This window comes from Diabrotica virgifera, chromosome 8 (genome assembly GCF_917563875.1).
Source record: "Diabrotica virgifera virgifera chromosome 8, PGI_DIABVI_V3a".
NCBI classification, from domain to species: Eukaryota; Metazoa; Arthropoda; class Insecta; order Coleoptera; family Chrysomelidae; genus Diabrotica; species Diabrotica virgifera.
This window is the reverse complement of record NC_065450.1, coordinates 217,284,443-217,299,199: the sequence shown is the minus strand read 5'-3', so window position 1 is coordinate 217,299,199 and position 14,757 is coordinate 217,284,443. Positions and strand designations below refer to the sequence as shown.

The window sequence follows — 14,757 nt, the reverse complement described above, 5'->3', positions numbered from 1 at the left end:
TTTCATAGATCAAATTTATTTTTTATTGAACAAGACATCGTAAGTATTGAAGATTTGCTTTACGGAATGATATCAAATTCTGATTTTGATCGAATTATTTTTAGTTTACACATAATTTATCAAAATTCATATCAGAAACAAAGAAATATACATTTAAATAAATTTAATATTCTTTTAGAACAAAATAGTATACATAATTTTGATAACTTAAATAGAAATAATGACATATTAGCGACAGTTGTCAATCTATCAAATAGACATTTAAATGCAACGGAAAATTTGGTATTGTCAAAAGGTTTAAACTATGCTGTCACTCATCCATTTATTCCAAAATTAGACATAATTAGCGCAGTAGAAAAAATATCCCAGTGTTTACCAACTCATGAAAAAGAACAATATAGGGTACTATGCAAACTTGAATTGGAAAAATCTAATAAAATTGAACAGAACATCAGCAAAGAGGAAATGAAAGCTTTAAAAACTTTAAAAAATGATGACTCCATAACAATCCTACCAGCGGATAAAGGAAATGCAACTGTAATAATGGATAAAGTACAATATGAGGACAAAATTACAGATCTAATTACAAATGGACCTTATACCAAATTAACGAAGGATCCAACGAAGACACTGGAAAACAAAATCTATAGAACTTTATTCAAATTTAAAAATGACCTAACGTACTATCAAAGAAAATTAATGACACCTCATTACAGTAAGACACCACATTTTTATGGAGTACCGAAAATTCACAAAGCAAATATTCCACTTAGACCTATTTGTAGTACCATCAGTTCTCCTTGTAGTGAACTATCAAAATTTTTATTAAATATTATAAAACCATTTGCAAATAATAATGACACATTTATAAAAAATACACAACATTTTTTAAACAAATTATCAAATATTGAATTTAATCTAAATAATATTTTAGTAAGTTTTGACATAAACAGTTTATTTACAAATGTGCCATTAGATAAAACTTTAAACTTAATCAAAACGAAATTAGAAAATGATAATACATTAACAACTAGGACAAGACTAAATGTATCAGCTATAATGGAGTTATTGACATTATGTACTAATAATACCTATTTTCAACTAAATAATGAATTCTATAAACAAAATTTTGGTCTCGCAATGGGCTCTTCTTTATCTCCATTATTGGCTAATATATTTATGGAGGATTTCGAAACTAATATCATTTCTAAACAAAATTTAAAACCCACAGTATGGTGGAGATATGTAGATGATGTGTTTTCCATATGGCCTCATAGATCGGAATTGTTGGATACGTTCCTGAGTATTATAAACGATCAAGAAGAGACAAAAAAGTTTACAATGGAAAAGGAATACAATAACACCCTACCTTTCCTCGATGTTTTGGTCTCAAAGAAGGATACTGGATATGAGACTCAAGTGTATAGAAAACCAACACACACCAACAGATATCTAAATTACAAATCAAATCATAACATCAACGTTAAAAAGGGAATCATTAAATCCTTATATGATAGAGCCAAAATTACTTGTTCTAACGAAAATTCATTTTTAGAAGAAAAACAATTGTTAACATCTGTTTTATTAAAAAATGATTATCCCATATCGTTTATAAATAAGGAATTGTCAAGATTGGATCGAATGGAACAGAACAACTTAGAACGGGATCCTACAACATTCACAAGAAATAATACGAGGAAAATATCAATACCATATGTAAAAGGACTATCCGAGTAACTTAAAACAATAGGAAATAAATTCAACATATCAACAACATTCAAAACAACAAACACTTTGAGATCTATTCTATCTAAAACTAAACCTAACAGTGAACAAGAAAGAACAAAGAATTGTATTTATAAAATACCTTGTGAATGCGAACAGTTTTATATAGGTGAAACGTCAAGACCAATAGACGTTAGAGTAAATGAACATCAGTCTTATATAAAAAATAGAGAATTTGATAGATCTCAAATATGTCAACACGCATGGGATAATGAACATAGAGTTCAGTGGAGAGATTCAAGTATAGTCCTAAAAGAAGCAGATAGTAAAAAGAGAAAAATCAAAGAAGCGGCTCTAATTATGCTAAATGAAACCAATTGTGTCGCAAATTCCTCGGTAGAATGCAGTAGGATGTGGTTACCCATATTAAAGGAGGAAGTCAATAGAAAGAAAATACCACAATTAGTAAATCAGTAACATATCGAGTTAGTACATATTTAGTATTTTAGTATTATTTAAAATTTAAAATATCAAGTCAGAATTTGATATTAGTTTTGAGAGTAAACTAAATGTAAACCCAAATACTTACGATGTCGGGATAGTATCACGAGGTTTTTCCTGGTTTTCCCTCGTGATTTACTATGAAATCTCTAACGCGAGAATTTCAGTGCCACCGTTGCATTTGGTTGTCTTTTTAAAGACAGATTACATGCTATGATTTTTTGTGGCGGATATTCTTGAGTTGGGATTGATTTCATGTAATCGAATGAACTATCTTTCAGTAAAGTCGTCCCAGGAACACAACTCATCAATATTGGCAATATCATTTTAAAGTCGTCTACTTTAAAATGTATAATACGTGTCTGAATTGCCGATATAAATGAGTCAGATTAAATAAATTATTAGAAGAATTTTTTACTAAGCAACAACATTTTTATTTATTTAGTATTATTTTGTATTTTGACAACGACACCCGACTTGGGCGTCGAAACGTTAATAAAATCATTTTTAGGTAAAATTGTGGCTTATTTCCCATTTAAATATACTTGATAATAATAATATAAACTGATTATACGACATATGACAGAAGCTCGAAACAAATTACTGTGAATGAAAAGCCCTATTAAGGACTAATAGTATATTGTGCAACAAGTGCAAACAGGTACTAATTTCTCACGAGTCTAAAAAGTTGTGGTACGAGCGCAAGCGAGTGCCGCAATTCAAACGAGTGAGAAATTACCTTTCTGCACGTGTTACACACTATACTTTTTCTACAACCACAGTTTTTGCTAAAAATAAAAATCACAATTTCCAAACAAAGATTTATTATAATAATAGATTATACATTTTAAACTGTATTTAATTAATACTAATCAATTTAAATTCCTTATGCCTAAACAAATTACACAGAAATCAGTTAAAAAATTAATGCACTGCCTTAATTTGTTTGAATTTAAACTATTTTAAATAATTATTATAAAATAATGTTACATTTGACGTTATGTTTATGCAGTCACAGATTTCCACCATATCTACTTCATTCGACGTATCTTGCTGAGGTTGCTAAATCTTTATTGGTTAATTGATAATTATAAAATGTTTACTAAGAATAAAATTGTAAAATAAAACAGTTGTAACATCCATAATTTAATTTCTATTCGATAATTAAGTATAATAATAATTGTCTTACAGATTATATATTTGTCTACACTTTAACCACAGACGTAAACAGAATATATAACGTTACTCAGAATGAGGTAGTCATTTGTAAAATAAGAAAATTAAAGTTCAAAAATAATGTGTTGAGTAGCGAATTTTGCAGATTTCTCTGACATGAGTTTATGAGTTAAATCGGTTCTTTTTTGAAAAGCACTATCAAATCTAATATCTCAAATAAAACCATTTCATCAAAACATGTTATAATTATATTTATGATTTTATTGTGGAATGTGAATGTAACGGTACTGTGCAGAATAGTATATTGTGCAACAAGTGCAGAAAGGTACTAATTTCTCACGAGTTTGAAAAGTTGCGGTACGAGCGCAAGCGAGTGCCGCAATTCAAACGAGTGAGAAATTACCTTTCTGCACGTGTTTCACACTATACTTTTTCTACAAGCACAGTTTTTCCTAAAAATAAAAATCACAATTTCCAAACGACGATTAATTATAATAGGTACCTATGTGATAAATTTTAAACTGTATTTAATTAATACCTACTAATCAATTTAAATTCCTTATACCTAAATAAATTGCACAGAAATCAGTTAAAAAATTAATACACTGCCTTAATTTGTTTAAATTTAAACAATTATTACACATTATTGACATTATATTTATGCAGTCACGGATTTACACAAAACCTTCTTCATTCGACGTCTCTTGCACAGGTTGCTAAATCCTTATTGGTTATTTGATAATTATAAAATGTTTAATAAGAATATACTTGTAAAATAAAACAGTTGTAACATCCATAATTTAGTTTCTATGCTATAGTTAAATATAATAATTGTCTTATAGGTTATATATTTGTCTAAAGTTTAACCACGGATGTAAACAGAATATAACGTTACTCAGAATGCGGTAGTCCACGGATGTAAACAGAATATAACGTTACTCAGAATGAGGTAGTCAACTGTGCAGAAAAGAACTTTGCGGCACAGAAACGTCACTTTGCGGCACAGAAACGTCACTTTTCTGCACACTAGTGTCAAATATCTTATACTGTGAGAAAATATCAAGTTTGCTAACATAAAACCGTGCAGAAAAGTGCACTTTGAATAGTGGTTGTAGAAAATAGTTATTTTCCTAACTAGTGCGGAAAGTGATACTTTCACGCACGAGACTGCCGTTGACCCGAACGACGCGATAGCGGAGTTCGGGCAAGCAGTCGAGTGCGGGAACGACACTTTCCGCATGAGTTAGGAACAATATTTTTTCTAGGGCCGTACGTTTGGTAAAAAGCCACAAAAAAAGAGTTATATCAATTTTTATTTAGAAGTGAAAATACACAAATTAATTCTTTGACAAGGTTGTCAAAACCAAACTTATGATATAATGGGTTACCACGACGACGATATTGGTTTCCATGACGACGATTCAAAACCATTGTAATTGTCGACTGATCTGACTTTTAAATATTATGTAAAAATAATTTTATTTCATCGAATTATCGCACTAATTTCATTAAAACATGAACACAATAAGATAAATTTGAAATAAATTAGTAAATAATATCTAAATATTGGTTTATTGCATGTATTATAATATATTATAATGCCACATTACAAGGTATTTTATTTTCCTGCACGCCGTGCGGGAAAGTGCAACTTTCGGAAACGAAATGCGGGCGTGAAAGTGGCTCTTTTAGCACGGCCATAGAAAAAAGAACTTTCCGGCACAGAAACGTCACTTTTCTGCACACTAATGTCATATATATATCTTATACTGTGAGAAAATATCAACTTTGTTAACATAAAACTGTACAGAAAAGTGCATTTTGAATAGTGGTTGTAGAAAATAGCTATTTGTATAACAAGGGAGGAAAGTGCTACTTTTCCTCCCGAGAATAAAGCTTACTGCCCGACGCGTAGCGGAGGGCAGTAATCATTCAAGGGAGGAAAAGGCACTTTACTCCCATGTTATACATATGGTTTTTCCACCTTCCTCAAATTAATAACAAGTCATTTTTCATATTTACTTAATTTATTTATGTAACTAACCAACAAAATTTATTAAAACTACTAAAACAAGTAGGTACAATATATCTGTCAACTGTCAAATATAAGTCAAATTATTAATGTAAACATTGTTAAATCAAAATAACAATTTACTGTTTTTTACCATTCTACAAAATACAGGGTGTTTTATAAATAAACGTTAAAATGTATAGATACTTACGTAATAGAAAATAGATATTGTACAGGGCGTCAATAAGTTATATTTCATAAATAAAATACCATGACGTCACTTTTACTTTTCCTCCCTAGGGAGGAAAAATATTTTCCTCCCTAGGGAGGAAAAGTACAACTTTGCTCCCTACAATCAGGTCCGGAAAAGTATACTTTCGGTAGAGGTAGGTGGAAAAATACTTTTTTCTATTCTCATACTATAATATATCAATTATGATGTCACTACCTGTATCATAATGAACTTCATTATGATACAGATTTTCATTAAGATTCAGATTTTTAACCAATAGAATCGCGATATGGCATTCGCGATAAAGGTGGTACACGCGCAGTGACCAATGGCGAGTCAAATACATATGCTTTGACAGTTCTCAATATGTAAACAAACTGTCAAATTGACAAACTACTTAATTTGTTTGTGTTACAAAATTAATAAACTTGAATATATTTTTTGTTGTGAATGATCATAGAAAAAATAGTGTATACAACTTGCATTTAATTATCATTATGAAGCTCGTACTCTATACGAAACTCGCCGCATACGGCTCGTTTCGTATCCCTCATACTCGCTTCATAATGACCATCATTAAATGCTCGTTGCATAATATACTATAATATATGGAAATTACTCTTTAATTAAATAAAATATTGCAGAAACGGAAACGAGCCTGTACCGCCATTAAGAAAAACAAAAAAATACACTTTCTCCAAATAAACTTTTTTATCCCATGCCCAGATCTTGTGTCACATTGGAACTACTAAAAATCGATTATCTATGACAAGAAATGGAACTTGACTGACTTGACAACATTTAGCACGCCTATGAGTATAATAATTATTGTTTTTGATAGTATAATGTCACTGTCGTGCTGCTGACGTACTGTTGCCGCACTGTTGAAAGTTCGCAGAACTTTCGAAAAACAAAAATATTGATGACGCGCTCATGTTGCATCTTAATATATCAATCATGTTTTCCCTACCTGTTTCATAATGAGCTTCATTATGATACAGATTTTCATTTTTTTTAATCAATAGAATCACGAGATGACATTTGCGATGAAGGTGGCACATGCGCAGTGACCAATGTCAAGTCAAATGCATACGCTTTGACAGTTCACAATATTTAAACAAACTGATTAATTTAAATCTTTTTAAGAAAAAAAAAATGAGTAACTAAAAGTAACTTTTAGTTAAACCTAACTATGTTATTTTTTAAACGCAAAGAAAATAAACCTTTTTTTACTTTTAGATTAACGAATTACCAAAACCCAGTTACATGCAGAAAACTCTGAGGGAACTTAGGATCGGTAGTTACGACAATATCGAAATGGCGTCGGAAGAGACCACGATTATTCTAGCTTTAAAGAAATTCGTCGAAAGGCGAGTTTCCGCGCTACCTGTGATAGATACCGAAGGAAGACTTGTAGATATTTATGCCAAATTTGATGTTATTGTAAGTTCCATTTTGTTTTTTTTTTTCATTTAGTTGTGAGATAAAAAGAGATGAAACTGGTAGAGGTGGGAAGTTTAGCGATAAAAACGTATAAATTGACATTATATTGATTGTTTCCCACCTTTAGACGTATCAGAGGAGTATGCCAACTAAAACTGTCACTGTCACAATGTTAATTGCCAAACTCGTCCGATACGCCTAAAGGTGGGAAACAATCAATATAACGTAAATGTATACGTTTCTATCGCTAAATTTCCCACGTCTACTAGTTTCACCTCTTTTTATCTCACAACTTTCATTGTGTATTGTTTTGATATTATTATCAGATATCTAAACATAGCAGTATTGTAATTATTGTTACTGAGAAAATTTTAAAAGTTAGGAATTTATATTTTGAATGTTTAACGTCTTTCTCAAGTTTTTAGACATCTTCAGTTTTGTACATAATTATTAACTTCCTTTAAATCCAGTTGAATTTAATTGAAACTGAGAAATTTAAAATAAATAATCATAGTACAAAATGGTAATTAACATGTTATCTTTTCTTACATTAGTTTCAATGCAAGCTGTTTGATGCAAACTTATAAAATCTGAAAACTATTTTAATTAAATAGATAAAGGCATTATTTTTATTTTCGATTCAGAGATCATTACCATCTTTCTATGGACCATTTCGAATTCCTTAGTTCTCATCAGGAAAGCTACCGTAATGATGCTCTGAAAAGAAAATAAAAATCTTTGCCATTTCTGTCAATTATAAAATATAATTAACATTCAGACGCTATAGCGACATCTATTAACAACTTGTCGAAACTCAAAAGACTCCATTTTCAAACAAATAAATGTTTAAAAATAATAAAATCCTTGGATTTCTTAGTTCGGAAACAGATTCTCTCTTATACCTATTCCCCATCCTTCTAAAATTTGCAAGGAATAAAGGGTGATGAATGCAGAGACATGGGGAGTCTATATAGTTGCACTCCACAACACATCAATTCACCGAGGCAAAGATCAACAAATCTGTCTCCTAGTACTCAATACGTGAGTAAGAACGTAGGTAGATAAAGGCATTTTTTTTATTTTCGATTCAGAGATCATTACCATCTTTCTGTGGACCATTTCGAACTCCTTAGTTCTCATCAGGAAAGCTACCGTAATGATGCTCTGAAAAGAAAATAAAAATCTTTGCCATTTCTGTCAATTATAAAATATAATTATCATTACGGTAGCTTTCCTGATGAGAACTAAGGAGTTGGAAATGGTCCATAGAAAGATGGTAATGATCTCTGAATCGAAAATAAAAATAATGCCTTTATCTACCTACGTTCTTACTCACGTATTGAGTACTAGGAGACAGATTTGTTGATCTTTGCCTCGGTGAATTGATGTGTTGTGGAGTTCAACTATATAGACTCCCCATGTCTCTGCATTCATCACCCTTTATTCCTTGCAAATTTTAGAAGGATGGGGAATAGGTATAAGAGAGAATCTGTTTCCGAACTAAGAAATCCAAAGATTTTATTATTTTTAAACATTTATTTGTTTGAAAATGGAGTCTTTTGGGTTTCGACAAGTTGTATTTTAATTAAATGCACAGCTGAAAAGTACTACCACTTAACATAATATAGTAGAGAAGAAATGAGTATAAAAAAATGCACATGACAATTTTACATTACAGTTTAAGTATAACAATAAGGGGAAAACTCTTTATAAAATTAAATTCTTAGTAAGAAAAATGAAACTTTTTATTATGTACAACATGTCTGGAAGTTTGGAGTGAGTTTAGTGCAACTGATTCTCATTAGGGAGTTGAGATATTCATCTGTTAACTGAGATCTGTACCGATTTTTAATAAAGTTCATTCTTGAAAAGGCGGCTTCGCATACATAAGTTGAGCCAAACATAGTACACAATTTCATGGCCAAACATTTTCAAAATTGTTAAACGCTATATTCTGAATTTAATGGCGGTCCGCACAAAACTAGCCTACGGTCCAGATGCGGACCGCGGACCGCCAATTGGTGACCCTGTCCCCTAGACCATAGTTTTCTATACACTTTCCACTTTGCCCCTTTCCAATCTTTACATTGTTGTCACCTAGGTCAATCGTGATTTCTCTACTTTTCGCTCTCGTTTTGTATTATTAGTATGGTTTTATTCGCCGTGTGCAAGTCTTGGAGGGGATACGAGAAACGATCGTGCGTGAATAGCGGAGAAATCTTGCAACTTTCTTAAATACCCTAATTCATATTGTCAATTGAAATTGTCAAATTGACGTATATTTCATATCTACTGTCATTGAAGAAGAAAAATTATATGTTGCTCCACAATATTGATATGATATGCAATTATTATATAAAAGTACATTTATTAATAGTATTTTGCTTGCAGTAATGCATTTTAATAATTAATTTTATTTGCTACATACAATTGTTTACTTTTAATAACATAAAATCAGTCATAATCCAGCAACCAGAATCTATATGATTGGCCAATATAATAATTAAAAGTGCGAAAAAAATTGCCGAGCTATGAAACCAGGTGTCGCTTTTCCGAACTTGCACGGTCCCAGTATAAAAGTAAATTTAATTAATTGTATTTTGCTTGCAGTACTGCATTTTAATAATTGATTTTATATACTACATTCAATTGTTTACCTTTTAATAACATAACCTCCATATTACTTTTTCTTCTTATAATTTTTTTGGGCTATGGCCTTGACAAGTATCCAGCAACCAGGACTAGTATAATTGGTCAATATAATTAAATTGCGAAAAATGTTGCTGAGCGTAGAAACCAGGTGTTGCTTTTCCGAACTTGCACGGTCCCAATAATACTTGCTATAATTAACTGTTTATTAATAATGTTTGTTATTTTCCAGAATCTGGCGGCAGAAAAAACTTACAACGATTTAGATGTGTCATTAAAGAAGGCAAATGAACACAGAAACGAGTGGTTTGAAGGTGTATATAAATGTAAATTAGATGAAACCTTATATACCATTATGGAAAAAATTGTTAAAGCAGAGGTAAGATCCGTTAACAATTACATCATTTATATCACAATTTTGTGCTATTTCGTTTTCCATTTTTCTTTCATTTTGGCAGTTTTTGACTGTTTTTGAATTATCATATCGCAGATAAAATGTCATCATTATATCATTATCATCAGTTGGCTCTACAGCCATTCCTGAGCCTTCTGAACAAATTCTTTTAACCACTTATAGTTTTGTTCTTTGGCTATCTGTGGGCATAGTCTAGTCGCAACATAGGGGGGTCTTGTGGACACTTTTAGTTCGCCGCGATTTGATGGTGGTATTATAGGTTTTTTGGGTCGCTGAATCCAGTGGAAGTGGTCTGGAAGCCCAAATGTGGTGCGTTTCATTGTTATTAACAAATTATGGAAAATTAGGTGTTTTTCAGGAATTATTAGAAGCCTTGTAAATAAATTAATAGTGTTAAGGTCTTCTCTGGTGTATTTTTGGTCGCTGAATCGAATGCGACTAGTCGCGATTACTCAAAATGTGTTCTTATTTTGTTAATAACAAAATAATTGTTTATTCGCCGAAAAGCTCGAAATGCGCTATCTACAGCAAGTTTGTAGTCTGTTTCATAGTATTTTTATACGCTAAATCGATTGTCACTAGTGGTGATAGCTTAAACCACGTTCCGACTTTGTTATTAATAAACTATTGCAAAAATAACGGTTTATAGTACGTTTACTCACAGTTTTTGCTCTAAATTTTAAACAACCACTTGGAATGACATGAAATTTGGCATACACGTAGCTAACATGTCAAACAAAACGAGCGATATTGTGCCGATGTGTGATTTTAGCCTGGGGGTGACTTTCACCCCGTTTCGGGGGTGAAAGAAGAAACCTTTAAAATAATTCCGGAATTGGATAAACTGATTAATTCTAAGCTTTGTTCTATACAGTTTTTTATGTAAGTCAATACTTTTCGAGTTATTTTCGAGTGAATGTGTTCATTTTTCAACAAAACAACCAAATAACTCGAAAAGTATTGACTTAGTGAAAAAACTGTATAGAGCTTGGAACGTGGTTTAAGCTATCACGACTAGCGGCAATCGATTTAGCGTATAAAAATACTATGAAAAAGACTACAAACTTGCTGTAGATAGCGCATTTCGAGCTTTTCGGCGAATAAACAAATATTTTGTTATTAACAAAATAAGAACACATTTTGAGTAATCGCGACTAGTCGCATTCGATTCAGCGACCAAAAATACACCAGAGAAGACCATAACACTATCAATTTATTTACAGGGCTTCTAATAATTCCTGAAAAACACCTAATTTTGCCATAATTTGTTAATAACAATTAAACGCACCACATTTGGGCTTCCAGACCACTTCCATTAGATTCAGCGACCCAAAAAACCTATAGTACCACCATCAAATCGCGGCGAACTAAAAGTGTCCACGGGACTCCCTATGTTGCGACTAGACTAGCAAATTTTCAGCCAAATCGAAGGACATGTATTTTGGGAATGGAGGAACTGTAAAAAACCGAACGTTTTCTACACTAAAATTTGATCAAAAACTTGTTTTGAATCAAAACAACTTCTTGTTATACTTTCTAATGACATTTTTGAGCCCCTTTTATTAAAATATGATTTTTTTCATTGATACGTTACGATAAAAAATGCAAATTTGTTTAAATAAATACCAAATCATTGTAGAATCGCTTAAAATGATATTTTGAGAAAAATAAAGAATAAGAAGAAGAAGAAGAAGACGGTTCGACCTTAAATGTCTTATTTTTAAGACGGTGTCCTGTCCTTTGCTGTTCAATGTTTTTTCAATTTTTTTGCTGTTTGCTCTGAGAAGATATTTAAGATAGTTTTGGAAGGCACCTCGGATGGTATAATTATAAACGGCCAATGTATGAATAACCTGCGATACGCTGATGACACGGTCATTCTGGCAGATAATGCTGAAGCACTGCAATGCCTAATGGACCGAGTAACGACATCCTGTAGAGAATTTGGAATGAAATTGACTACAAAGAAGACAAAAAACCATCAGCAAGCACCAAAACAGAAAAGGTCAATGTCGACGGAACGGATCTGGAAAGAGTAACAAGAATAACGTACCTTGGAAGTATTTTCTGATTTATTATAAATTAATAAATGAAAATAGTTTCTGTCCTTGTGGGATCGGTACTCACCGGAGGGACCGCAGACGTTCGGATACAATTAGCGTCTCTTTGCAAAGACAATGACGTCGGCTTTGCAAAGTAACAAGACACTTACTCAACACACACACACTACATATTACACCTGAGTTAGTGATAAGTTATACAATTACGTGGCTAAAGGTTCTAGTTCTAAACCAAGGCCAGAATCAGAGAAAAAAAAAAGAAAGTATTTTCTGAAAGGATTCAAAAACTATTTTAGGTAAACACGTTATCCCTTATTTATTACTCATTGCGCATGACAAGTATAACGTTTTACGTTTAACGTACGTCAAAAAGACAGAGGGTCTAAAAACTCTCTATTATCTTATTACCTTAGAACCTTAGATGTAAAGTGATAATTTCCTTTCCAACAATAAAAATTTGCTTCTGTGTTTTAGGTCCATAGGTTAGTAGTTGTGGACGACGAGAACAAAGTGCTAGGCATAATCTCTTTGTCCGATTTACTCTTGTACCTGGTTCTGAGGCCATGTGGCGAGGATGGCGGTACTCCAGACGGTGCTGTATCTGTTAGAGCCCAGGTAAGATATAGTATGGTATATGTAACTAGACCCAAACCCAGACATCCAAAGTGAAAGTTATCCTCCAACACCAAATTGTTCTATATGGTCCACATAATGTTCAGAAAAAAGTCACACCATTTTAACCAAAATAATATACTTTAAACAGTAATTAAACTAATTAATTTAAACTAATTTTAATACTTCTTCTTCTTTAGGTGCCGTGTTTGAATTCAGACGTTGGCCGTCATCATGTTTACAATTTCCTGAAATCTCTCTCTATCGGCTGCTACGCGAAATAATTCTTCTACTGTGCAGCCACACCATTGTCTAATATTACGCAACCATGAAAGTTTCTTTCGACCAATCCATCTCTTTTCTTCCACTTTTCCTTGTATTATAAGGCAAAGCAGATGGTATTTAGGTCCTCTAATTATATGGCCGAAGTATTCTGTTTTTCTCCTCTTTATGATGCTTATCAGCAGACGTTCCGAATTCATCATTTGAAGAACATCTTCATTGGAAGTGTGCGAAACCCACGATATCTTTAGGATTCGTCGATAACACCACAATTCGAATGCTTCTATTTTGTTTAGCATTGTGGTTTTTAACGTCCATGTCTCACAACCATACAATAGGATAGACCACACATAACATTTCAGCACCTTCTTTCGAATATTCATCGACAGGTTTCTATTACATAAAACTGGTTTCCAGGTCATAAAAGCCTTCCGTGATATTTCGATCCTAGTTATTATCTCTTCATCAGAGTCACAATTTACATTTAACCAGCTGCCAAGGTACTTGAAATGATTTACCCGTTCTAACTCCTCTCCATCAAGAGAAAGCTGACCTTGATCTATATTAATCTTTCCAACTGCCATCCACTTTGTTTTTGAAATGTTGATTTTAAGGCCTCTCCGATAGCTTGCTTCACTGACTAGATTTAGTAGTGTCTGAAGATCTTGTAAATTTTCAGCAAGAATGGCTGTATCGTCAGCGTATCTAATATTGTTGATTACTTCTCCGCCTAGCCTTACTCCCTCTTGTCTGTCATCCAAAGCCTCCCTAAAGATTTCTTCAGAGTACAGATTAAAAAGGGTGGGTGATAAAACACAACCTTGTCGTACTCCACGTTTTATCGGCAGTTTTTCAGTACGACTGTCTCCAATTTGGATAGAGGCTACTTGATTGTAATATAAGTATTTCAGCAGTCTTATATCGTAGTGGTCAAGTCCTGCTGCCTGCAGGTAATCGAAAAGTGTATCATGTTGTACTCGGTCGAATGCCTTCTCGAAGTCGATGAAACAAACATAAACGTTCTTTCGGAATTCACAACTTTTTTGTAATAGAACGCGCATACAAAATAGTGCTTCTCTAGTTCCTAGACCATTTCTAAATCCAAATTGCTTATTACCCATTCTAGTTTCGCACAGAAGGAATACTCGGTTTTGTATAATACGTAAAAGTATCTTAAGTGTGTGACTCATCAAACTGATTAGTCTAAAATCGCTGCATTTGGTGGGCCTGCTTTTCTTTGGTAATGTTATAAACAGTGACTCCAACCAATCATCTGGTATTTTTCCTTCGTTGTAAATTTTGTTAAAGAAAGTAGTCAAGTAGGTAATGTTTTCCTCATCCAAAAGTTTAAGTAGCTCAACAGGGATTTGATCTGGTCCAGGTGGTTTATTGTTTTTGGTTTGTTGTATTGCTTTTATGACTTCTGATTTCAGTATACTGGGACCTATGTCTAATTGGTTGTCACAGGTAGTATTTGGAGCATTTTCTCGAGAAGCATCGTCAAAAAGGTCACTGATGTGTCTCTCCCATTCTTTGCACTGTTGTTCGTGATCACAAATTTTTCCGTCTGCGGTTTTAAGTACGTGAGCATTTTTCTGTTTTCTAATTCCGGAGGTATATTTAAGTTTCTTGTGGAGGTTGAAACTGTCAT

General features: G+C 32.6%; 1 protein-coding gene across 2 annotated transcripts in view; it reads left to right on the top strand.

The window, feature by feature from the left end:
* LOC114327576 (5'-AMP-activated protein kinase subunit gamma-2) overlaps window positions 1-14,757 on the top strand; it is a 537,287-nt gene that overhangs the window by 503,360 nt on the left and 19,170 nt on the right. For both annotated transcript variants that reach the window (XM_050657995.1, XM_050657994.1), the window contains 3 exons: window positions 6,885-7,088; window positions 9,970-10,116; window positions 12,687-12,827. In XM_050657995.1, coding sequence (XP_050513952.1) covers window positions 6,885-7,088; window positions 9,970-10,116; window positions 12,687-12,827 — 492 coding nt within the window. The remainder of the gene's footprint in view (window positions 1-6,884; window positions 7,089-9,969; window positions 10,117-12,686; window positions 12,828-14,757) is intronic.